The following is a 25333-nucleotide window of genomic DNA, read 5'->3' as shown; positions in this document are numbered from 1 at the left end:
GGGGTCAAAGTGCGAGTTTTTAAACAATAAATTATGTGGTGGGGCAAAATTATAAATTTGAAAAATTCGTTGACACGCAAATTCGTGTGATGGGGTGCAAAATGTGTTTTTTTTTTTAAGTTTTCCATCACATGAATTTGCGTGATGGGTTTTGGGGGCAGAATGATTTTTTTTTCAAAACTGAGTGTTTTTTGATATTTTTATATAAGGGGCAAATTAAAATTTTTGCATTTGAAGGTTTTTTGACATGTAAAATTCTAATTTGAGATCTATTTTTCTGAATAATATATCTATGCTCAGAATTGAATCATTTTTAATAAAAAATTGATATAATTGTAATTTATTTTTTTAATAAGGAGTTCGACAAAAGAGCAAAAAGGGATAAGGGAAAGGATAAAATCATATTTCCTATGGAAAACCACTTCAAAACTCAAGTTACTACGTGTGGATATAAAGATGTGAGAGCTATGATTAAGAAAATATTAACAGAGCGGTAGTTACAAATATTTCAACTTACTTGTTTCAGACACTTTATGGACCTTAAAGATAGCCGATTCAATAGAGTGTTATTACACTCTTTCCTCATAAGAGTGGTAAATAACGTGAACTCGAGCAATGAGTTATAATTTCGAGTTAATGAGGTTGACGTCAAGTTCAGTTTGTACGAGTTTTGTTGAATGTTGGATATTGACATGTATATTCTATTGAAGACTAACGATCGAATCCAATATATATATTTTCACGGGTGTAAGTCAGTTACATATGTCTATCTGAGTTGCATTTTCCAACAAAAGCCTTAGGGGGAGAAGACACTGATGCAATAAAGTTGACCTTATTATTTTATCCTAACATTAGGTTATCATGGAGTAATTTGAGAAAAACAATTCCCTAGAAGATATTATAATTGATTGATCATCTTGATGGGTTCAATGCATACCCAATGGGAGCATAGGTGTAGCATATGATGTATCAATCGATTTGTGATAATATCTTTCGAGTTTCTATAGATTTCGGCTTTATAAAAAAGAAAGAAAACCTTATCCAACAATATAGTATAATGAGATTTCTGCTAGTATTCTAGGTAATTGTGACATTTATTAATTTAAAAAAAATAACTATTAAAATAAAATTACAGTTAATACGATTGTAATTTTATAGAGTAATAAATTTAAGTTGAAATTGTAATTTTGGATGTATAAGACGTTGAATACACTACATCGATGGGTGGATATCATGCCAGTTTCAGAATTTGTCTAGATGTTGAGGTGGCACATGAAAGACATCTCAAGATGGGATGTTATCCCAACTATCTTCATTGGAGATGCAGTAGGTAATAATTTGTTATTGATAAAAATATATATAAGGTATAATTACAAAGTTTACTTAAAAATTTGCAGAATGATGTTAATTTTCTACTAGTTTTATCTTCGGTAGAGAAAACTGCAAATTAGTTTGATGACATTGTCTGATACATGAGGATGTCAGATAGATAGTCTTTTTCATTGACATCATCTCCATCCTCGTTAGGAGATGCATTATCGGTCTTCTTGACGTTGCTTCTTCAGTCGTTGCTCTGCCTCATATCGAGGCTTTTGTTCAGCCTTTTGTTACCAAGCCCGCTCATGCCACTAAGTACATTCCTATTTATGCCCTTGTTATGAGCTCTATTGTCGAGCACATATCATCAGAGCCCTCTGTTGTGCTCCTTGCCACCAAACGAACGTCAAATGATCCTTCTGTCACTGGACTGAATTTCTCCATTTATTATTTTGATATTACATTGACTTGATGGGATAATTTTATTTTAGATAGGTTGACTCGTATGGAGGATAGGATGACTTGTATAGAGAATAGAAGACTCATATGGAAGACACACGATCTCATCTCCGCACAAATATTATCGTATAGGTAAAAAAGTTAATGATATACCAAATATTCCAGTTAATTAAATATGCAAACATGTAAACTTTATAATTATTATATATATTGTTACAGTCTCCTCACGACAATGATGACGAACCATCAAGGAGGGGTTTGACATTCACACCTCCACCTATTGTTGAGGTAAGTATTAAACTTTTTAAGTATATTGGAAATGATAGTTCAGAAATACTTTTAGTTTTTTGTTAACTCGTGATTATTGATATTGTTACAACGTCGGTTTTTTTATGAGGGACTATCAAAGGAGGATCCTATATTGACTTTTGATATGAGAGATAAGAGATTATTGCATGAGGTTTCTCCATTGACACCTTCTATAATGGGTTAAGTAAGTATAACATCGTTTGTAAATATTATATCTCAATTTAACATTCGTTTGTCGATTTCTTGTTAACTTATTACTGTGGACATTGTGACAATACCCTGGTAGCAATATAAATGATTTTTATGGTGTGTCACTCAATAATTGAAGTGCCTAGTTTTGTTGTCTGTCCTGCTTGTGCATATGATATATCAATTTTATATTGGTTAACCATGTACACAATGATTTCTTTAGGTCGATACATATAGTCAACTAATATAAATTTGGTCCTCAAAATTTACCCTAAAACTCATAGTCTCGCTTGCTTATAATGAGGCAATTTTGATTTTTAAGATGTGTATTGGCTACCCATACGTCATAGTTCAATACTGTCACTTTCTCCCACCCTATTTGCTCATGCACGTTATTTACATTGCTAATTACGACATTTAACCTCTCACCTGAAGGTGTCTGACTTGTGCACTTTAAACTGATATCCTTTCTTAAGAGTATCTCGAGTTATTGCATCAATGACGTGCTATTTATTTGAAACTAATGTACTAATTTTTAGATAATCATTATCTCTTTGCACTCCTTGGTTTTTGGATATGGATGGTTGGTCAGGAAAATTAGGGAACCAATAAAATGCATCAATACGAACATTCTCATTATCAGGATTTATTTGTGGGAAACTACTTGTACTTTCAATATCTTCATTAATATGTGTCTTCTTTTTGAACTCTAGTTTCTCGATGGAATATCACGCATAACCTTCCCTTCAAATTCACTCCAATCTAAAAATTTTTCTTCGTTGCCATGAACAAATTCTTCTACGCTATAAATATATCAACATGAACATTATTTAAGTATACAAAGTCTTCCTAAAAAAATTTTTGTTTCAGATTGATCTCCATATTTTGAATCCCTCATAAATCAATCTCATGATTTGTGGATAATTACTTGGCTCACCACCTTGTAAATCCTTGTTTGCTTGTTGAACCTCATAACTATCATCATTAAGTGTAGTTGTTACAAAAATTGAAACACATTCTTTAAAGAGTTTGACAAATCATTAAAAACTTCAATATTTTTATCATTGAAATTTCAATAGGGATATTGTCATCAAGATGTCTTGGTTTTATGCGTATCTGAATGTTAAATACCTTTCATCTATGTTACACTTTTTGCTTATCATTTGGATTAATCTCTTGAATGTCGTGTGCTTTGAAATTTTAATCAATTTCTTGTTATCTTCAACATATTTTATTATGTTGTCACCTCTTTCTATTCATTTATTCTCATATCTAATCAAAACATATACTATTATATAGATTAATCTTACAATAAAATATATAATCGATATACACTATTTACAAATTTGTGGTACATTATTTTATTATTAAGTTTGAGTTTCATGATTTTATTTTTGTTGCATAATTACACTTATTCTATAATTCTATTATATATTACGACATTAATGTACTTTGATTAATTTGATATTAATTTTTAAAATATTAATTTACCCTTTATATTGTAAAGTATCATTTTACCCCCAAATATTATATAATATCTCTAACACCCTTTATTATAAAATATCATTTTGCCTTCAAAATATTATCTAATGTCTCTAACACCCTTTATTATAAAATATCATTTCACGCTTTACTATAATAATTACAAAATACCCCCTATAATTTTTATCAATTTAATTGTTACACATAACTCTAATTTATTATATAAAATATCACATATAATTATATTATCAATAAAATAATAACGACTGAAGTTACAGTACATATAAATACCTCAATATCACAAACTTTTTTCTTCGCGTTCAAAATTTTGATCAGAAACTTTTTTCTCTCTCTAAAAATCTCTCTCAGATAATGAATAAAATTGTATATATTAATAGATGAAGGAATAGATATGATTTATATAGAAGAAAAGATTGATAGTTTTGGTTTTTTTTTGGATATTTAAGACATTTTCCTTTAAATCCTTTAAAATATAAGTATTTTTGCTTAAGTCACAAAATTATGGGTAAGTTTATTTATTACCTATACAAAATGATAATTTAATTAATTTCTCTTAATTTTGGGTTGGAAAATATCTTTATCACCCGTTAAGTTAGAGCACTATTATATAACACCTTGCTTCTTGATGAGACGTTAGTGAAGAGACGAAGAATGAAAATGAAACCACAAGGCAGGCAGCAAGCAGAGAATCTATGATTTGAAAAAGGCCAAACGACTATTTCCCACCCAAGGTATACTGTAATGATAAGTTTTCACCCTTTAACTATGGAAACACCAAATACCCACCCATGGTCGGTTAAATTTAATGAACTCTAACCCCTGAAAATTTAATCTCATTTTCCCCCCTAAAAGTTTAAAAACTAACATTTTTTCCCAAAGCTAAGTTTGAAAAAATTGCATTCCCCCCCTAGGGTTTAGTTTTCAAACCCTTTCACTTTCTTCAGCACCATCGCCGACCATCTCCCCCTCCCGACGGTTTCTCTTCCACCGACAGCCCCCCTCAACTCCACCCCAACCCATCCGACTTAGAGAGACGTTGTCTGGGAAGAGAAATCGTCTTTCCAGATGAAGACGACTCGTCTTCCTAGAGGACGACGATCGTCTTTCCAGAAGACGACTGGGAAGACAAAGCCCAACGAAGTTCTTCGTCTTCCACGACTTCTCCGACGTCGATCGGACGTCCAAATGGGAGGAAAGAGATCGCCAGAAGGAGAGAATGCTTCGAGAGAGAGAGGTCGTCGGCAATGGAGCCGAAGATGTCGTCGAAAATTTCAAAACGAAATCCTAGGGTGAAACTGTGATTTTTTAAAACTTAGGCTAGGAGAAAATTGTAGTTTTTAAAGTTTAGGGGGGAAAAATTTGATTTTATTTTAGTTTATTTTTAATATTATAGAGAAAATAACGATTTTACCCTTACCACCGTTAGGGTTTTGTTAAATTTAACCAGTTATGGGTGAATGTTTGGTGTTTTCATAGTTAAAGGGTGAAAATTTGTCATTATAGCATACCTTGGGTGGGAATATAGTTTGGCCTTTGAAAAAAGTCAACTTTTAGAGATGATGGCGAATCTTTTAATTAATTAATTAATTAAAATGTAGAGCGCACGTGTTAACCACCGTCTTCCTGGCGCCTTCCTCGCGGCCCACGATTTATACGGCTCCCTCCTCACCTTTGCACGTGTTATTTTCTTCTACAATTACAAAAACACCCTTTCCTTTCTATTTTCGTAATAAATCAAACTTTTAATATACCTTATATTTAATTCATTCAGATTTTTAATGTTTGCATAAGAGTGAAATGAAAATTGAGGGTAACATTACTTGTTCCCATTTAGATTTCTTGCATTCATTCTTCATAAAGACCTATAGCTTTTTGTTATATTTCGTGCCACTATATTTTCAAGTAAGGACAAAATTGTAATTAACAAAGTAGAAAAACATTTGAGTTCGTGAACATGGTTATTGACATTGTTAGTGTACAAAATTGACACGAAAGGAATAATAGAAATATTTTCGCTGCATAATTTGAGACTAATGGCAGCTGGGGCCTTCCTGCCTTCAACAATTGTCTTAGCAAATTATCTACCTAATTTCTGTTGATAATGTATTTGATTTTATTGTCAAAAATATCAAGCAACAAAGCAAAACTTGGAGATTACCCTTTAAATGATATTAGTTTTGTATTACGATAAAATAATTTGATGGATATACACCGAATTGCTACATAAAGATCCAAAAGATTAATAAAATTAATAAAATTTAAAAATTTTAACGTGAAAATTTAGATTAGAATCATAAATTTTTTATTTATCTGAAATAATACTTATGAATTTAATTATTATACTTAAATATGTTTATCGGGTTAATACAAACAAAGGCTCTAATTATTAAGAAAAAAAAAAAAATTGAAACTTGGGAATCTTGCATGGTAGTCAGTACCTCCTCAGTTACACTTTATTTTTTTTGGCACTGACCTTTTCATTATTATTCTTTAACTTTACTTAAAAGATTGCGTTAATGGGAGGGAATTGGTTCCAACCAAGATGCCATTTCCCTTAACGGTGTAAAGCCTTCATCACTCATAGTCATGCACATATATGATTAAGAGAAATTGTTATCGGTAAAACACTTTTTCATCAAATTCAGGGAACATACATTCAAAAGACAATAAACTACAATGACAATGATACGATACATTTTTAACACACTGATCAAGCTAAGTATAAGTCTCATATTTATGGATGACGACCCACCAAATTACACTCCTATAAGTAAACAATAATTTCATCCTAATTTGAGATTACATAATTAGCCCACTTTTATATGAATCGAAAAAAGATTTATATTTAAAATTAAACTCAAATGTATTGTATAAAATTAGCCTCATATTGTGTACTTTTCTGTGGCGTACGTAAATTCGCATGATCATTTTCATGGTTGTATACTCAAAACGGAAGATGATGATTAATTAAAACAAAAGGAGGACACTGATGAAGAGGCATCCCCTTTTGATTTGGTTTCTTCCTTTTTCCTGTAATAATGTTGATAAATTAATCACAAGACCCCACAGAATACCTTGTGTAATGAAGGATAGCTAGCATCCAGATATGAGTTAAGATACACGGAAAAATGATGAGGCAGCTACTTAGAAGGCTGATTAGAGAAGAATAGTCTTATGTGGAACAAATTTCTTTTCGTGCTGGAATTTAATTAATGGGAGCTGGCACTCGCTTTTCTCTTGACAACTCTTAGTCTTAGATGATCGTTTTTCAAGCCAATAGATAACTTTGATTGTTAAACAAGTAAAGCTTTAAATTATTGTTTTGTTGAGTGTTAGCTGAAATGTGTTACATCAGATTTCTATGTGCATAGAATAAGATGAATAACTGGAGAATTTGGTATTGACAGAAGTGGGTTGGTGAAAGTTTTACTAAATTCAAAACAACTTTATTCATTTGGACTAAGCAGGCCAGGGATTCTTATTCTCTCAAACATCACAAGGAATTCCGAAAATAAGAAACAAATTAATCACAAGCCTTAATAAAAGAAGCCACTTGTTATCGAAGATATGAAGAATTTTGACAATCTTCTTGGAGAATATTGCAGGTTTTCTTTGGTTTTTTAAATGCATAAAGTTGACCCTTCTGGGGGAAAAATAACTATTTCTCTGCATAGATAAAACCGCATAAAAATCAACTTAAGATGGGGTGATTGATTAATAAATGTGGATGAGACAGGACTCTCACCTGAAACGTGGATCCGAAGATCAAATTTCCTATATCTCTCTTCTTTCATTTCATGATCGTTATCAAATCTCATTAATTAATAAGTCACTGTGTTCTTTCAAACACCTCAAATAATCGGTATCCCAAGATAGCAAGTTCTGTTGATAATAATCGTATTTGATTAATGATAAGACAATGTAAGGTAAAATTAACAAATTTAAGTTTTGACTAATTTATGAACTTGGAATCCCCTCAATTGAAAAAACGCATTTCGAGTAGATGAGATTTATTTGCCTTCATCCCACAATAGTTTTGCATCTTCTGTTCTTGATGATTGAATTTCCCCTAGGACAACCACCAAACAAAAAAAACCAACTAAACGTCCATCACAATCCCTACTATATGATGATTATGATGATTCTAGACAATTTAAGGGAAAGAACGACTTGTTTCTCACGGCAATAACACTCAGTAAAGGTCACCTTCCTTGTGGGTGTGAATCACACAGTCTGCAGTTGGGTACGAAACGCACGTCAGCAGATAACCCTGCTTCATTTGATCTTCATCAAGGAAGGAACCATCAGACTGATCAACTGTGCCTGACACCAATTGCCCTGCACAGGTTGAGCAAGCCCCAGCTCTACAAGAATACGGCAGATCAACTCCTGCACTCTCAGCAGCATCTAGAATATAGGTGTCATCAGGGGCTTCAAACTCACTCTCCTCACCATCCGGTCCAACCAGCTTAATCTTGTATACCGCCATTGATGCTCTGAAATTGGGAGAACATCTCAGCCCAAAAGACTTGGAAATACTCTTTACTGATCCAAGCGAGGATGAACTCTTGATAATGGCGTTTGACAAGCGATTCTGGGTTGCAGCTTTAACCATGGATGGGAAGCTAAGCGTAACAGTTGCCATCTTTACGCCTGTATTCAAAAGAAAATTGTCAGGGTCTACCAATGGCTCTTTTGTAAGTACATAGCAGTTGAAATTACAACAAAGCTCTGTCACTCCCAAAATGTGGAGATCTAATGTAATAAGCTAAATAAGGGTAAATATGCACACAACAGCATATTCATAATATAGCACAGGAGAACTTAAAACACAAACCATGCATCTGACAATATAAAACCTATCAATATACTAATGGGGAAATCACTATTAAGTATTCCAAGGTAACACTCAAGAAAATTACTTCTCCACATCAGACTTAAATACTTCCATACACCCTACACACTGACACATCATTCTTTAAGAAGATCTAGTACACATTTGTCCACCTTGTACAAAATTACACAATGGAAACAAATAATCCATTTCTGTAAGGACATGGCAATTGATGTCTGGAGCACTATGAGAAGAGCAAGCTTTTAGGCTCTCTGCTCTTCACTCGAGGCTCCATCTTATAAAAAAGGATAAAAACACGTTCTTTATATCCATTTTCATCATACAGTATATTTACAAAACAACAAATGAAAAAAAATTATAATTTTCACATAATTAATTATATTAACAAACTCCACAAATCTAATAATTAGTAAAAAAAAAATAATGGAGACTTATCCCTAAAAGTAACTAAAACAGCAAATGAGTAATATGAAAAAGGAAAAGAAAATTTTGTGGATTTTAAAATAATGAGTCCCACAGAAATCATCTCCAGTATTAATAATGGTAAAGATTTGCTACGCTAATGGTCTAAAGTAAATAAAAGTGATATACATACAAAAAATCAGTTTAGAATTAAGTTCAGCAAGCAATTTTCCTACTAAGATGAAAATAAACTTTTAGCATTTGATTCGATGTGCACAACATAATTAATGTGTGAGGTTGCAAAGAATGAAACTAAAGAACGAGAAGCTGTGCAAAAAATTGAAGTTTTAAAAGTTGTTTGGCTATGAAATATTCAGGTGTCTTGAATCAGACAATAAGTAATGATAGAATAGCAAGATTTTCTAGTTAATACCCACAGATGATTTCCTAATTGATTTGAAAACGTCTACCTTGGAATTACTTTGCAACACCTGACCATTAAGTAGTTGAAAAAAATGGTGGGGGATGAAGCACCAACCAAGGTGTCAACCAACTTGATCTTATTCCCCAAATCCACCGAATGAACAAAACCCTAAAGAAGCTGAGACACGGTCACATTCAGCTAATGAACGCAATTTAAAGAGCCGGGATATAGGACAAACATCAACAAAATGCAATGCAAACAAAATTAATAGGAATACAAATACTAAACCCAAGCAAAATAAAGTATCAGCAGGATCCGCAAGAAGCACAATCTAAACGTGAACAAATAACCAGAAAGAAACCTTCAACAAAGATTAATTTTGTACTAAACAAAATAAAAGATTAAAAAACAAATATCTTACATAAATGAGAAAACAAGTAGCAGGAGATTCTACAAAGATTCTACAAAGACGGCGTCGTTAAAACTTTTCACATAGCAGTAGTTTTAAATAAATAAATAATGTCTATGAATGCAGAGAAATCTTACAGAAAAAGAAGAAGGGAGAGTCGAAGAAGCGGAGAATTCGAGGGGGCGGCTCTCTTATTTATAAAGGGCCGTTTGTGTGCTAAGAAGCCTCCCAACTCAAAGTTTCTAAATAGCAAATTTCAAATTTCCCTTTTGAAGGACAATATAGTAAATATATATTTTAATAACCACGTATTTCACTGACGGTAAGGGTATATTTGTTATTTTCAAGAACTTTACAGAAATTTTGATGGTAGAGTAAACCATAGGGCCCACTCTTGGAATGATGACCCAACCGAAACCAAACCAGTTACAGGATTCTTTGAAGTCAGAGTGAAATAAAGGAGTGGCATTAAACGTTTCAAATTCTTTTTGGTCAAAACTTTGCACGTTTGCTTAGAGACCAGATGGGACGCAAAATGGAACAAAAATTAATGATAGCCAATTGTTGTAGAACGGGCTGTGTACAATGAACTTGGACGATTCTCGTCTGCTCATATATTTCAGTTTAGTCAACTTCTTAATTTCTCCCGTTAAGTCTCATCCTCAACCCTTAAAAACTTATTCTCCATAACCATGGTCGTTACTGAATTGGCTATTTACATAGACATGTAGTAACTGTAACATTGATTATTGTCTTCCATGATCTATTTTAGTACCATTCCTTTCATTATGAAGTTCACTCAAATCCTTAAAATAATAATTCATCCTGACCTAAAATGCCAATAATATGATTAAAAGGAAGATGAAACAGAAAATAATGATTCAATTAAAATTCTCTCCAACGAAAAAACTTGATATAAGTCTAACGCTATAAAATCACTAAACATTGAAGTCAAGACACCAAAAATAAACATTCAAAATACATGAGCATATCCAGAGGCTGTAAGCTCAACTCCATGCAAAAATATTCTCTTAAAAGATCCTGTTTGATGGACCCATAGTGCTCTTCAGATACAGGCACCTCACCTGTTAAGATAAGTATATAAATGTCAGACATCCGGAACAGCACAAGTTGAGCAAAGAGAAACAACAAAATAACTCCTAATCAATATCAGCGAAATGAATAGCAACTCACATTCTGCCAGTTCTTCTTCAATAGAGATACTAGAAAATTGACACTCATTTGCACGTTCTGGAAGATTTGTTTTTCTTCCATGGCACAGTTTCCAACGGCAACTCCCATACAGAGCACCTTTTTCAATTGGAACTTCACGGTTGCCTTAGTTTCATTAACCTTAGACTCCAGAGATTCTTGGTGAGTAACAAGTGTAGGGAACTTTCCTGCATTTACAGATGAACCAAGGTAAGAAGTAAGAAGGATATATGCAGCACACAAGAAAAATTGAAAATCTCTGTAAGACCATTTACCAAACACTAACCAATTTAGACTCATATAGCAATAGACTATATGACAATCAATTACCATATAGCAAACTAAACAAATTGCATTACCAGACCTAACGTGAACAAGAATGATCGGACTAACTACACCAAAATAAATTCATTCTACTAACTCTAACAAATCAACAATTAATAGTTTTGACATCCCTTAAAAAGGGTTTCACCATCATCAATCCTCGGCATCAAACATGTAGTAAATGGGCTAACATATAACCATAATTCATATTCATACAAAGTCATTAGCTTTTAATGTCCCACCAGCAACGACGTGGCATTTCAAAAAATATAATTTTATTTTTCTGAAAAAGTAACCAGTTTGATTAGTAAAGTAGCCAGAAGAAAACTTCAGACCATTCTAGTACACTTGCCTGCCTTGTTAAGACCAGGCCCCAACAAACGAGGGATCTGCTTAATGACAGATTCTGATGCCAAGAAGGCATGGTACTTCTTAGCGAGCTTCTTAACAAGTTTCTTGTTCTTGTTAAGCTTCTTCAAGGCTTCAACATCCATGTAATCAAGACCAATTTTCTCTGCCTGCAAAATATAATGAACATTTAGTTTGATGTAAAATTAAACAGTATCAAAGAAAAAGAGAGCTGTTGTAAACGCTAAACTATAAGGAGGAATTTATAGATCAAGGAGCCACAGCACCATTATAATTAAACTATGTAATTTGTCAGATACAGCACTGTAATATAATGAATTACAACATGGCACAAGTACTGATGTAGAACAGTTTAAGACAAATACTATAATTAATATGATGCAAAGATAAAAATGTTACACAATTTGAATACTGAACCAGGAGGTTAAATACGCAAGATATTAATAAATACTCAATTGAGGAACTTCCAATTATAGACAATTTAACTGAACATAATTTACCTCTTCAACGTGTTGAGCATCACCGAGCATGCACACCTTCATCTTTGGGCGAGGAATGTGTGGCAACTTGACAGAGCCACTGAAACGCTTGTCCTTTTGGGGATCATAGTTCTTGAGCCCAATCTGGAGCTCAATGGTCTCAGTGAACTTTCTTGGCTTTGTCTCCTTTGAATATTGCATAATGGATGAGATAGCTTCTCTCAACGCATCACTCTGAAGCTTACTGAAAAACAGGACATATTCACAAAATTTAGAGCCGGGACAAAAGCAAAAATACTAACACGAATATAGTATGGCTTAGATGAAATAACACAATACAGAAAACAGCACATATGAACCGTATACACAATATTACAAATGAAACATTAACTTTGGTAGAAAACACCCCAAGTACTGACAATTTTTAACTACATGAAATCGATTTCAAAAAAGAAAACCCAACACTTTAAGAAAGAAAGTGAGCATTTGTGTCATGACTGTTGGAAAGAACAGGTATTATAGACATAAACTCCACAAAAGTAGCTAGAATTATAAGTTTATAACATTAAAAAGGACCATGTCACCTCTAGATTTCAAACTCCAACCATATTACGCGAATATTAAAATTAAATAAATATAGAGCGAAGCAAATAGAAAACTTTACAACGCACCTCATGTTTGATTCGCTAAATGGTCTTCACAGATTTCTCCTCTGCAAACAACAATACAGAAAACAATGAATCGCATAAAAATCACGACTAAAACAGTAGCTTAATAGATTTGACTAGCATTTTTTGTTCCGAAAATATTCGCGGTGTCTTTTCATTGTCCAGAGAAAAACTTAGGAAGTGAAAGTTTGGAAGTTTGAGAGAGAAATGAAGTTAGAGAGAAAAGTGAGTGTGCTTACCAGAAAGACGGTCGAAGAAACCCTAGAAAGACTGTAAAATAGAGGGATATATATATATATATATATATATATATATACACGGACACTGAAAGAATGCTTTCCTCGTCCATAACTAAAAAACCCTAATCACTGGAAAACCTATTGGGCTGGGTATTCGCTGTTCAATTGCTTTGGGTTGGGTTTCTACTTGGCAGGATTACCCATTTTAATGATTTTTGTTGGAATGAAACCCGGCCCGGTTGTTGGATCCAGAGTTTTATCAGTTTTCAAAAGACAAATCAACTGAAATAAAAATCCTTGTTAACAAAAAAAGAGTTTCTTTTTTTTTTTAAATTTTTTTTAATGTTTTCAATTTAAAACATGTTGGATCCATTGAACTTCTTGTAATTATTGATGACTAAAAATAATCCCTTGACGAAGAAAAACATATTTATTTTTGTATTTACTTTTTTTTTTCCTAATTAAAATTGAAATTGGGGGTAGGGGCCATTTAGCATCCATTTGACACATATAACGAATTAGATTGGTTAAACAAAATATTTATATGTTTTTTTATAGATATTTTCACTAATGATCAAATTTCATATTTAACTTTGTTAAAATTAAAATAAATAGGAAAAAGATAATCCCAAGTCACCAATATGATATATGGGATGCATGATGCATTCATGAAATTTAATATCATATGTATGTTTACCAGTGATGTATAAATATTAACTTTAACAATAAAAACTATACATAGTACTTATAATAAGTATTAGGCCAAACGACTATGTTCCACTCAAGGTTTAGCGTTTTCTCAAAAGTCCCCCCTTTAACTATGGAAACACCAAACACTCACCCATGGCCGGTTAGATTTAACCAAACCCTAACGGTGATAGGGGTAAAATCGTCATTTTTACTATAATATTAAAAATAAACTAAAATAGAATCTAATTTTGCCCCCCTAAACTTTAAAAACTAAAATTTTCCCCCCGCCTAAGTTTTAAAAAATCACAGTTTCACCCTAGGGTTTGGTTTTGAAATCTCCAGCGACCTCTCCGGCTCCGTTGCCGATGACCGCTCCCTCCCGAAGCAACCTCTCCTTTCAGAGATCTCTTTCCTCCCATTTGGAGGTCCGATCGGCGCCCGGAGACGCCGTGGGAGACGAAGAACTTCGTTGGGAAGACGAAGTTCTTCGTCTTCCCAGATGAAGCCGACGCCGTCGTCTTCGTCTGGGAAGACGACCCCGTCTTCCCAGAGGTCTTCTGGGAAGACGACCGTCTTCCCGACGAAGTTCTTCGTCTCCCACGGCGTCTTCGGGCGTCGATCGGACCTCCAAATGGAAGAAAAGAGATCGCCGAAAGGAGAGGTTGCTTCGGGAGGGAGCGGCCGTCGACAACGGAGCCGGAGAGGTCGCCGAAGATTTCAAAACCAAACCCTAGGGTGAAACTGCCATTTTTTAAAACTTAAGCGGGGGGAAAATTTCAGTTTTTAAAGTTTAGGGGGGCAAAAGGAGATAAAATTTTTAGGCGTTAGGGTTTGGTTAAATCTAACCGGCCATGGGTGGGTATTTGGTGTTTCCATAGTTAAAGGGGGACTTTTGAGAAAACATCAAACCTTGGGTGGGAAATAGTCGTTTGGCCTAAGTATTAATATGAATACTAATGATAATATATCATCATACGATTAAAATGATATTAAATAAAAAATATAACTAAATTGGTAACACATCATTATTGGTATTTAATTTGATATTTATCATAAGTGTATGTATGTGGGTGTTACAAGGGAATGTCACTCTATCATTATGTAAATTATGGAAATTAAAATTAAGATAACAAAAAAAACCAACGAATGAATATCTAACATCTCTCTCTATAAGACTACCTTCAGAAGAGATGTTATTTCGTATACTCTTAACTACTTAATATGAATACAACTTCAATTATGGGGAAAAAAATTTCAACAATCTTCATATAACGCTTATAATAAGTATTAATTTGTGTCTAAAAGATAATGTATTATTAAGCGAATAAGTGTTATTTTATCTCTAATTCAAAATCACACAATCGTATAATGAAACATCATCGTTATTACGCAAATAATTACTTGTTTTTTTTTACCCCTATTTTGGAGTTTTATAAATGGTCCAATACTTCAAATTATCAATAGATCAAAGTCCATGTTCCCAAAAACACTCATCTAACTTTCATTTCCTCCATCTATAATGTCTTTTTTTCCTCAAAAACATCCAAACTATTATGCCTACTCTCTCAAAGACTAACTAGTTTATTCAGATTGTACAAGAGAAAAATCCAAAAAATAATTTGCTCAAACTAGCATTGGCCATGTAATGGCAAAAGAGAAGACAAGAAAAAGGTTAAATTTAAAAAAGAAATGAGTTGGCGAAAATAAATTGAAACTTTCACTTGTGTTGTTGATGAAGCCTCTCCAAAGCTTTCTTATAGAGTTCAAGAGCAAGTTCACAGTTGGGATCACTTCTGCTGGAGATAAAATCACTCATGGAGTCCTGAAATGAAGCTTGCTGAAGTAGCAACAACAACCAGTAAATCATCATGTGGGGATTGGATCAATTAAGAATTTAGGTATCCAAATATGCTTTGGGTTAAGCATATAATATCAGACTGTATATATCGATGCAACAATATTTTTCTGAGCAACCAAACAGATCTGATGGAAACCTAAATAATTAAGTTTCATTCGGATGTAAACCTAACCCAAGTCACATCGTACTAAATTTTATTCATGTTTTTCTACAAATAATTTAATGTTCAACAACCTTGAATCGTTCACCCATAATTTTTTTACAAAAACAACTGCTGCAAATTTGCCCTTCATTAAAAAACTCATCTTCAAGCCAGTACACAAGAATATGATAATAATAGTACCAGGAATAATTTTTGTTTATTCTCTAAACTGACTGGCGAAGGAGTTCACAGAAATTATTATCATGGTAATATGATACAGAACCCAACAAGAGATCGAGATCTAAGAGAATAATCTCTCTTGCTTAAAAAAAAACAATAATCATAATGATAATTCAACACCTACTCTCTATACTCAGACGTTGTTGATGAGGAGAAGAAGAAGTGGAAACGCCACTGGCTGCACGTCCATGATCGGCAACCAGAGCTTTACGAGCAGAAGCGATCTTATTGGGAACCAACAAAGCTTCAAAAGCCGAACAATCAATCCAATCTTTAAGCATTTCTTCTTGCCCCCATCGATCCGGTATCAACAATCTCCCGGCCACTTCTTCTCTATGTCTCTTAAGCCTCTCGCGTCCGCCATTAACACTATAATTATCCTTCTCCTTAATATTCTGCAAAACTACTTCACCCTCAGTGATATTATTACTAACATCCAAAGAACCATGCAGCCCAGTTGGCTTACTGCTTGCTTTAATTCTTCGAACGGCCTGTGAACAGCTCCTGGAACCCATATCAGAGGGGTCTTGTTGAGTGTAATTACGAGGACTGTTCATGGTGAATATAGGAGAGAATTGTGAGGATGTGGCATAGGATTTTATAACGAAGAAGTGGGGAAGGAGAGAAGGAGAAATGGGTGGGGGTTTGGAAAACACGTAAGGAAAAATGTTATGAATGGTGGGCGAAGGGCCTACGTTTCATGCTTGCACATTGTGTGGTGAAGTTGAAAAGTGGGAAAGATTTTAGCGGCCTCGATGTCTCATGTTGAGAGGTGGAGATGAATTGACAGAAATTATGTGTTTTCTACATACATAAATGAGCATGTGATTGTTTTTTATTTTATTAGGGTTTTGTGGGATTGGGATTTAGGATTGAGGGATGTCCATTTGATTTGGAAAGAGTGAGGTGGTAAAGTGAGCACATAGAATTTGACTTCAGTGGGGCCAAGCAAAAGATGTGGACAAAATAAATTACACCATTAGATATTTCTTTTCCCTTTGATTGAGAGTGGTTTTTGTATTTTTGCACACAATCATCACCCAATAGAATTTTACACCTTTTAGTGTAGTTTATAAGCCACTACTAGCATAAATTTTGGAATTGATTTTATAAATTAACAACATAAAAAAAATTTAATGCATTATTAACATATAAAATATTTTAGAAAAATTAAATACTTCAACATAAAACATACTACTCAAAGCAATTAAATACTAATCTATACCCAATTATTTATTAAAGAAATTTAAATAAATTAATATATAAATAATTCTTTGTTACTGGTAATAATTAATTATATATATCAATTTTACAAAATATTTTAATAATTTATATCAAAAAAATTTCAAATAATATATCTTTATGATAATCATTTATTTTTTTAATAAAAAATTATCCGAATCAAACATAACTTGAAGGCAAATAAAATATACTTCAAATTATAAGGATGAAAGTGTGACTACCGTTTTTTTATTTTCAGGTCCTGTCAAACATTATCCTTGGTTTAGGTCCTTTTGTCATTCCATCCCACATTGGTTTGTCTCCTTTGATGAAACCATACGTACTGCAATTTTTTCCCACCCTGGAGAACATCAGTATTAAAATGCTTACAGTGACTGATTCTCTTTCTTGAAACCAAACGAGAATAAACACCAGCTTGTTCAAAAATTTATGGGATGGTTGCGAAAAACTGCTAAGTGAATAAAAAATATTGCATTGTTAGATGAATACTACAGCATTTGCATACTTTTCCTGCTTGGACAACGTTTAGGAACAGTTGAAAATGGAGAAAACAAAACATCTGTACATTTCAAGAAATGAACCTCAGGAATTTGAATGGTAAGAGGTGCGCCCCTTCTTCCTTAAGAACTTGGGGACTTCCACTGTACCGCTATTACTGTTAAAGGAACGTCTATTGCTTCCAGGGAATCCATTACTGTGTGCTACCTGAGTTCCCTGCATATTCCCAGATCAGAAGGGTTTTAACAAGTATAATATTCAACTTAGAGAGCCAGATGGAGAAGACATACCTTCCGTTCACTTCCATATTCATCTTGACCCTTGAATCCTGTTGCAATCGAAGTTATGCTAACCTGAAAAGCAAAAGAAGACATCTTTAAGAAATAAAAAAGCACACATATCATTATTCAGTGTATGCAAATGACAAATTTTACCACCATATGCTAAATACAGAAATGAGATGAGATCATGCAAGAAATAAACCCAAATGATCACATTACCCGTTACCGAATATGAAAAAAGTTCATGTATCTAACCATTGAAGCTGAGCATGACATGTAGCAGGAAAAAGAAATTGTAAAACATAAAGAAGTTCCTGCAAAAGCAGTTACGTAGTGTGCTAATCTCATGTAGGAGGCCAACAATGGCAAAACTTGTGTGCGCTTCTTGCACATGCAAAATATGTTAGTCAAGAAGAAAAGAGTTTTGGTTTTTTATACATATTAGTGCAGTCTGTTTTTATTCTTAGATTATGTAAACTGGCATTAAAAAGTTAATTTAAAACAACTTTGAGGTTATGGGTATGGCAATTTCCTTCATAGTAGTAAATTCTATTATTTAAATTTGGTCTGGACTCTGAAGTCAAAATTGTCCTTGTGATATTTCTAGCTCTCTCCAACTTACTTGATTATTAAGTGATGGATCAATTACAGCTCCAAATATTAAATTTGCATTTGGATCGACAAGGTCGTAGATAACTTCTGCTGCAGTATTCACCTGCAGAAAATTCAACAAGTGAATTAAAAATCATATACTGCTGTCATATTCAATTCAATCAAGACGTGAGGTATATTTTCACTGGTAACCAACAAATCAAATAAGGATAGCAAAGAGTTATTATAGCAACTCCTGCACCCTTCCCTTGAGGAGAAAAAAAGCAAGTTCCAAAAAAGTTGGTGCAACAAAAGCCATCAAGTTAAAATAGAATAGCACAGGACAAGGCCCACCTCAAACAAAGTCAAATCAGTTCCACCAGTTATATTCCACATAATCCCAGTAGCTCTTTCAATACCGATATCTAACAAAGGTGATTGGATAGCACTCAACGCAGCATCTCTTGCCCTAGTCTTGCCTGTAAATCAACAAAAGTTAATATTTATACAATTTCACTAAATAGTTGAATTCTTAATGAAGGTTTATCTTTCATTCTCAAGTCAGATTCAAGGTGATAGTTCCCTGCAATCTTAATCAATAGTAAGGCACAAACACATAGGCAGATTGTGAACAGCAGTCATGCTGCCTATTTTTCTCTCCAACTATTCAAAAACATTTTGATAGAAATTGAGCAGGTAACCTAAAAAATGCTAAGATAAGGAGGCAAAAGGAAAATTAGTCTATGATGCAATTATAAATGAGAAACCAAAATTAGCTTGGTCGCTGTGTAATGTGGAAGGTGAAAGGTAATGCCACTTACTCCAGAACTTGAGGGTAACCTAGAATAAAACAATGTACTAGTTTTAACAAAGAAAAACAAATTATAAAAATGCAATAAGTCTGTACTTCAGGACTACTATTTTATTTCCTTAAAAACAGTATTCTGGAAGGTCAGATTATCTAATTAATTAAATCAATGCTATTGATGTCATCTGCACGAAGAGGAAAAGTAAACAAAAGTATCTCAATGAAAATAAAACTTGTGCATTGCAAGGGGTGGAGCTACTAAGCCATCAAGAGGCCCTGCCAAGGTTGGTCCCTATCGGTGAAACTGGGGAGGTATAATAAGTATTTACCAATGTCATGCTTTAAGCCATAGGAATTGTTAGAAGCAATTTTTTATACACTACACTGTTGAGTCCTATTTGTGGGCTTACTGTTTGTGAATGATGACATCATTTTACTGTCATGTGAAGTTTTACCCATCGTTGGTCTAGAATACATAGATATCCTTCATATTAAAAAATTGTCATATTGTACAAAAAGTAAAAATATTAGAACATTTGCAAAAATGGATTGATTTTTTAATTAAGTTACTATGACTAAGAAGCATTACTTTTACCAAGACCTGTAACTTCATGCATAGTCTAGATGAGTCTGATTTTTCTAATGCTTCTTCTTTTTAAATAGTAATAATCTCTCTTTAGTAAAACTCTAATCAAAATTAAACAGAGAAATAATAGGATTTTCAAGCTCACCAGTAGCAGTTCCAATTCCCATGAGGGAAGAACCTGCATTCTTCATAATAGCTCGCACATCAGCAAAATCAACATTAACAAGACCTGGAACCTGAACCAACATTATTTACCAAAATGAACAAATGGACAAATGGACATAAAAAGTTATGAATTCTATATATGACTAACAGGAACCTATCTGAGAGAAGGATACATGAATGCTGAGTAATCTCAACATCCATCAACATTATAAGATCATTGCAGCACATCAGGACATGATGTCTCACAGTTCAGGACATATAGTCTGAAAAAACCATCCTGTGATGACCTGAAACTATACCTTTCCTTTTGTTTACTAAACAGTGATAAGTGGTTATGACAAAACATGTTTAAGTGAGCTAGTGTTTGGAAGAGTAAATGGTAAATGGGCCATTGCTACACATTGCCCACATCTAGTGTAGTTTCTTATAACCGTGCTTGCCCCAGTACAACTATAAAGTAAGTTAGTGTCAACACATAAATCAGGCTCGGTCAAATTCAATATCTGGTGGCATGATATCACCAGATTATCCAAACAAATGAGAGAATTAGCAATGTGAAAAGGAAGTTGTGTTTAGAATCACTTACAGGAAATCAAGACAGCAGTATCTGAAGATTATGAGGCAAAGGACAGAAGCAAGAATATAAGCAACCTAGGAACCAAACTAAATCTTAGCTTTGATTAAAACCTACAGAGTTACAAGTACTTAACAATTGTCCAGTAAATTTCTTCATGATTCCATACCGTAATTATATCAGAGATACCACGAACTCCTTGTCGAAGTGTATCATCAGCCAAATTAAAAGCATCTGTTACCACAGTGGCATGTGAAACTGCTGACAACAAATTGTCATTAGGAATGACAATCAGTGTGTCAACATTATTTCTTAGAGCTGCAATTCCTTCCTGAGCTTGAATGGAGCGTCTTCGCCCCTCAAAAGAGAATGGAACTGTGGCAATACCAATTGTCAAGATACCCATGGACTTAGCAATACCTGCAACAATAGGAGTTGCACCAGTACCAGTTCCTCCACCCATACCAGCCTACAGATTTAAAGTCATTGGTAAGACAATGTACCAAAACCAACGAAGCTTTCCCCTCAACTATTGCAGTTCAATAAATACAATACAAAGGAAGCTTCAAGACAGAATAAATAGGTGATAAAAATAGGCCAACCTACTTCCAACAATTAGAGAAGAGAAAGAAACAACAAATAAGAACAGAAATTAAAAAGAAAAAAATCATCAAGCTCCATCATTCATGGGAACCTCAAGTTATAAATCTATCATATCCATAGTGGTTAAAATATTTTTATTTACACGTCAATTACACTTGGGGAACCCTAACCTAAGCCTCCCACATTATAGCTTATAAATCTAATTATTCAGTCAGTTGACCAATCACAATACATTGGCAACAAATATTTAAGCATCCTCATATTTTTATTTTCTTATGGGGTATAAAGTTGATGGAGAGATAATGGCAAAACATGTGGAGGAATACAAATTGTCATCCTCAAATTTTTATTTCTAATCACATATGCACAGAAGAACCTTCCCAGAACCACAGATTTAAATTTGCCTTTCAAAAGAGCTGGCCATCTTTCACTTTTTTAACTAACCAAAAAGAAGATTTATTTAGTTTTCTATGCAAAAAAGACTTTATTTCTGTAAGATACTTAACAACAACCTAAAATTGAGTAATAACGATATGCGCTAATGGTAGGCACACCTTTGAGATTTGATTGAATCAATGCAGATGATTGAGTTTTTCAAGATAGGCACTTCTCCTTTAAGGAGCATTCCACTTATATTAGGAGAAAAGTGTATGTTACTGGATGAAAATTAACAAGAGAAAGACATGTGCCAATGACATTTCTGTATTTGATGAACTATTTAAACTAATTAATGTTAACAAGGGAGCTAAATACATTTTCCCTGAACCTATAACTGTCTGTGCTTACATACAAGAAACCTCAGGTGGTGTCCTTGTTATTAACCCTAACAACATTCATAGTGTTGATCTAAAGATCTCCAATTAACTCTTCTTAACCCTAAAAATGTCATTACAGTTATTTCAATCAAAGCATCCAGTTGCTAGTTGGGAAACTGATATACAGAAAACCATTTCAAAGACCTTAAATGAATAATTATTGTGACCACCCAGCACCAAAAATAAGGTGAAAGAAAGAATGAAAAGACTACTGTGACTGACATTTACAACGAAGTGAAGATTGACTTTCCCATTCTCAACCACCAAAACCCCAACCTTCCCAGATTTTCTATTCCATTGAAAGAAGCAGGTAACAGTATTACTATTCTTTTCATTAAGGAGATAAGCTGACTGCAAGAGAACTCTAAATTAACATTTTTTGATCTAGCATTAGAAAGTATCACAGTAGAACTATCAAACAATCAAGTAAGTATGTGGAACTTGAACTTACAGCCACAAAGACCATGTCTGCACCATTAATTGCATTCTCAATTGCAGCTTTGCTCTCATTGGCAGCATTCATACCTACCTCTGGGTTCCCACCAGCACCAAGACCCCTAGTTACTTCCTTCCCAATCTGCAAACGGTTTTCAGGGATCACTGGTGACATCTTCATGGCCTGAACATCAGTGTTTACTATCCAAAATTCCACACCCTTCATTGAACTCTTTATCATTCTATTAACAGCATTAGATCCACCACCCCCAACACCAATAACTTTGATCTTCGCTTCACTATAGTTACTTGGAATAAAGAATTCCTTTAAGCTCTCTGCAACATTTCCACTAGATCCTTCCTTCCTTGGACTTAAGAACTTGGCATTTTCATCACCTCTGAGCATTGAAACTTCAGGGTGTAGATCCAGAAAAGCGTCTTTGCTGCGATTAGTGTTAAGTTTTTGAGATTTGACAGAACACTCAACATTCCTTTGGCAAGCAGCCCGCAAACCAGTGATGTTGTCAAAACTTTTAAAAGAACTAAGTCCATTAACTTGAGTCCCTCTTAATGAGGGCAATATTCCCACAGAAATTCGAGGATCAGATAGAGCAAAACAAAGAGATGAACAACTGGCCATATTAGAAGGGTAAAATCCAATCTCGAACTTCACAATAATTCAATAAGAAATGTGTGATTTAGCAAGCAGGATGTAATGCATATCACTCTTGCTGGACCTGGTCATAAGAAACCAAAAAAATATAAATATAAATATACTCGAAGATTACACAAACACATTCATCTTACATTGTCAAAAACAATTACACATAGCTCAAAAAGTACAAAATCAACGATTTTTTTTTTAAAATATCAAATTTCACAAACAGCAGAAACACTGAACAGTAAAAATATGACAGGCAAATTAAAGAAGAATAGTAACATTAAAAAGAAAGAGGTATTAATGAACACATGTACCAATCATCTGAACTTGTACACACTGGGTGAGAACAAAATAAGAAAAAGGAGACAACGACATGCGAGAACAAGCCAAACCCGTAGAACATTATGCATATCCACAAGAGAGAGACAACTGAAGAAAATAGCACCTGGGTATGAACGCAAAGTACCTCAAGAGTAGTCGGAAACAAACAGCACAGCCCAGTAGACAGAAACATTATGAGTTATAGTAGTGAAAGTATAGTTTGTTACAGTGTAGGGAAGAAGTAAGACAAATGAAGTATGTTAAAGATTTTGAAATGTAGAAAACAAAACAAAAGCAGGCGAAGTATGAAGGTAAGTCTCAATCTCAAGCGAAATATTTGAGAAAATCTGATTCCAATTTCTAAAGGTACCTATCGCCTATATACACGAACATATCTCGAAAAACTAAGTAAAAAATTTTTGATTTCATCTATCGGAGAGTAGCTTAACGAATAATGAGTGCCTTAGTAAATCATAAAGAAGATCAGCAATTTTTTTTATTTGTTGATTAATAAGAAGACTGCACCTTCAATTGTTAGAAAAAATTTTTTTTTTCCTAAAATTTGATAACTATGTAGCTGACCCGATGGGGCAGGATGAACAGTTAATTTTCCACTCCATTTTGATATTGAGTGAATTACGTATCTATCCAAGGTTTTGCTCAAAAACACTTTTGCACCCCTTGAGGATAAATCACATTTTTCCATCAAAAATTAACACGGTCAGGATTAAATGGTTATTTTATTTTTTAAAAAAAGTTAAAAATAATAACTTTTTATAGATTTTACTTGAGAGTTTTATTTTTTTATAGGTATGAAAATTACAATTTAGTTGAAGTCCACATAATAACTAGTGAAACTCACACAAAAATCGATTAAATATCCACCAAAACTTGTCAAAAGTGACTGATGGTAGGAAAAAAAGATGAAGAAAAGGACAATTTTGGGGGGTTGACTTCACATACAAGAAGGAGGTGAAAAATGGTGGAGAAGAAGAAGAAGAAACTTAAGTGATAGGGATCTATTAGACTTGTTAGGGTGGTGAGAGATGGTGGGAAGAAGAAGAAGGGTTAGACGAAAAATAAATAAAAGATTAAAGGTGAAATAATTAAAAAAGAAAGGGTCTTTATAAGAATTAATATTTAAAACTTTTTTAATTTTTATGAATTTATAATAATATAATAATTTTAAAAAGTAAAATAATTAAGAATAATATAATAATTCATAGTGAAAATGGTATGATTTATGCCATCACAAGATGAATATATGTTTCTGGATCAAACCTTTGGGTGGAAAAATGTAATCCCTCCTTTGATATACAATTGAAAAGAAATAGTGATACTTATTTATTTATTTTCAAACTTTCTAATATGAAAATAAATGAGAAAAAAAGTGCTATTTGTGAATGTTTTTTACCATAAATTGTACATATTTTATGATAAATATTAATGTTAATGCAATTAATTAAGGTTTGCAAGTTTTAGAAAAAATTTATGGTTTTGAGTTTATAGATTGAATTTGATAGACCTTATAGTTATTTTGGCAATTTAGTTGTGAGAATTTGATCCAATCTTGTACAATTGTTATCCTTCTTCCTTAAATCCGAACATCTCGTGAATGTCGAAAATGAGAACAAAATTGTATTTAATTAAGTTAATTGGTCGTGA

General features: G+C 33.4%; 4 protein-coding genes across 8 annotated transcripts; all 4 read right to left on the bottom strand.

The window, feature by feature from the left end:
- Window positions 1-7770: 7770 nt before the first annotated feature.
- On the bottom strand, window positions 7771-10138 carry LOC123209634 (ferredoxin, root R-B2). 3 transcript variants are annotated; one of them, XM_044627758.1, is made up of 2 exons: window positions 10005-10138; window positions 7771-8430 (listed from the first exon to the last, which is right to left on the bottom strand). In XM_044627758.1, the coding sequence occupies exon 2, from the start codon at window positions 8420-8422 to the stop codon at window positions 7970-7972; it is 453 nt and encodes a 150-aa protein (XP_044483693.1). In that variant the 5' UTR covers window positions 8423-8430; window positions 10005-10138; the 3' UTR covers window positions 7771-7969. The 3 variants fall into 3 exon arrangements, with proteins under 3 accessions (XP_044483693.1, XP_044483694.1, XP_044483695.1); XM_044627759.1 differs by having other exon boundaries at window positions 9880-10026; XM_044627760.1 differs by lacking the exon at window positions 10005-10138 and adding an exon at window positions 9505-9641.
- A 591-nt stretch (window positions 10139-10729) lies between these two features.
- Window positions 10730-13253, bottom strand: LOC123209633 (60S ribosomal protein L10a-3). Its single transcript, XM_044627757.1, has 6 exons — window positions 13159-13253; window positions 12923-12963; window positions 12273-12495; window positions 11756-11921; window positions 11062-11267; window positions 10730-10952 (listed from the first exon to the last, which is right to left on the bottom strand). Exons 2-6 carry the CDS (start codon window positions 12925-12927, stop codon window positions 10899-10901), a joined length of 654 nt encoding a protein of 217 aa, XP_044483692.1. The 5' UTR covers window positions 12928-12963; window positions 13159-13253; the 3' UTR covers window positions 10730-10898.
- Window positions 13254-15978: 2725 nt separating this feature from the next.
- LOC123209632 (protein BIC2-like) lies at window positions 15979-16829 on the bottom strand. The gene has a single exon (XM_044627755.1). It carries the CDS (start codon window positions 16643-16645, stop codon window positions 16202-16204), a length of 444 nt encoding a protein of 147 aa, XP_044483690.1. The 5' UTR covers window positions 16646-16829; the 3' UTR covers window positions 15979-16201.
- A 916-nt stretch (window positions 16830-17745) lies between these two features.
- LOC123209628 (cell division protein FtsZ homolog 2-1, chloroplastic-like) lies at window positions 17746-24209 on the bottom strand. 3 transcript variants are annotated; one of them, XM_044627750.1, is made up of 8 exons: window positions 23814-24209; window positions 22703-23423; window positions 21003-21302; window positions 20240-20330; window positions 19055-19179; window positions 18732-18824; window positions 18119-18181; window positions 17746-18035 (listed from the first exon to the last, which is right to left on the bottom strand). In XM_044627750.1, exons 2-8 carry the CDS (start codon window positions 23324-23326, stop codon window positions 17913-17915), a joined length of 1419 nt encoding a protein of 472 aa, XP_044483685.1. In that variant the 5' UTR covers window positions 23327-23423; window positions 23814-24209; the 3' UTR covers window positions 17746-17912. The 3 variants fall into 3 exon arrangements, with proteins under 3 accessions (XP_044483685.1, XP_044483683.1, XP_044483684.1); XM_044627748.1 differs by having other exon boundaries at window positions 17746-18044; window positions 23814-24208; XM_044627749.1 differs by lacking the exon at window positions 23814-24209 and adding an exon at window positions 23662-23788 and having other exon boundaries at window positions 17746-18044.
- Window positions 24210-25333: the final 1124 nt, after the last annotated feature.

The sequence above is a fragment of the Mangifera indica genome, chromosome 2 (assembly GCF_011075055.1).
Source record: "Mangifera indica cultivar Alphonso chromosome 2, CATAS_Mindica_2.1, whole genome shotgun sequence".
NCBI lineage: Eukaryota > Viridiplantae > Streptophyta > Magnoliopsida > Sapindales > Anacardiaceae > Mangifera > Mangifera indica.
The sequence above is the reverse complement of the archived record's forward strand: the minus strand, read 5'-3'. Positions and strand labels throughout refer to the sequence as shown.

Coding starts and splice junctions, on each gene's coding strand:
- LOC123209634 (XM_044627758.1), bottom strand. CDS start 8,422: ATGGCAACTGTTACGCTTAGCTTCCCATCCATGGTTAAAGCTGCAACC.
- LOC123209633 (XM_044627757.1), bottom strand. Junction 11,268..11,755: donor GCCTGGTCTTAACAAGGCAG/GCAAGTGTACTA, acceptor CTGTAAATGCAG/GAAAGTTCCCTACACTTGTT. Junction 10,953..11,061: donor TGAAGAAGAACTGGCAGAAT/GTGAGTTGCTAT, acceptor TTATCTTAACAG/GTGAGGTGCCTGTATCTGAA.
- LOC123209632 (XM_044627755.1), bottom strand. CDS start 16,645: ATGAACAGTCCTCGTAATTACACTCAACAAGACCCCTCTGATATGGGT.
- LOC123209628 (XM_044627748.1), bottom strand. CDS start 23,326: ATGGCCAGTTGTTCATCTCTTTGTTTTGCTCTATCTGATCCTCGAATT. Junction 21,303..22,702: donor CAGACATGGTCTTTGTGGCT/GTAAGTTCAAGT, acceptor TTAAATCTGTAG/GCTGGTATGGGTGGAGGAAC. Junction 18,182..18,731: donor ATCCATCACTTAATAATCAA/GTAAGTTGGAGA, acceptor TTTGCTTTTCAG/GTTAGCATAACTTCGATTGC.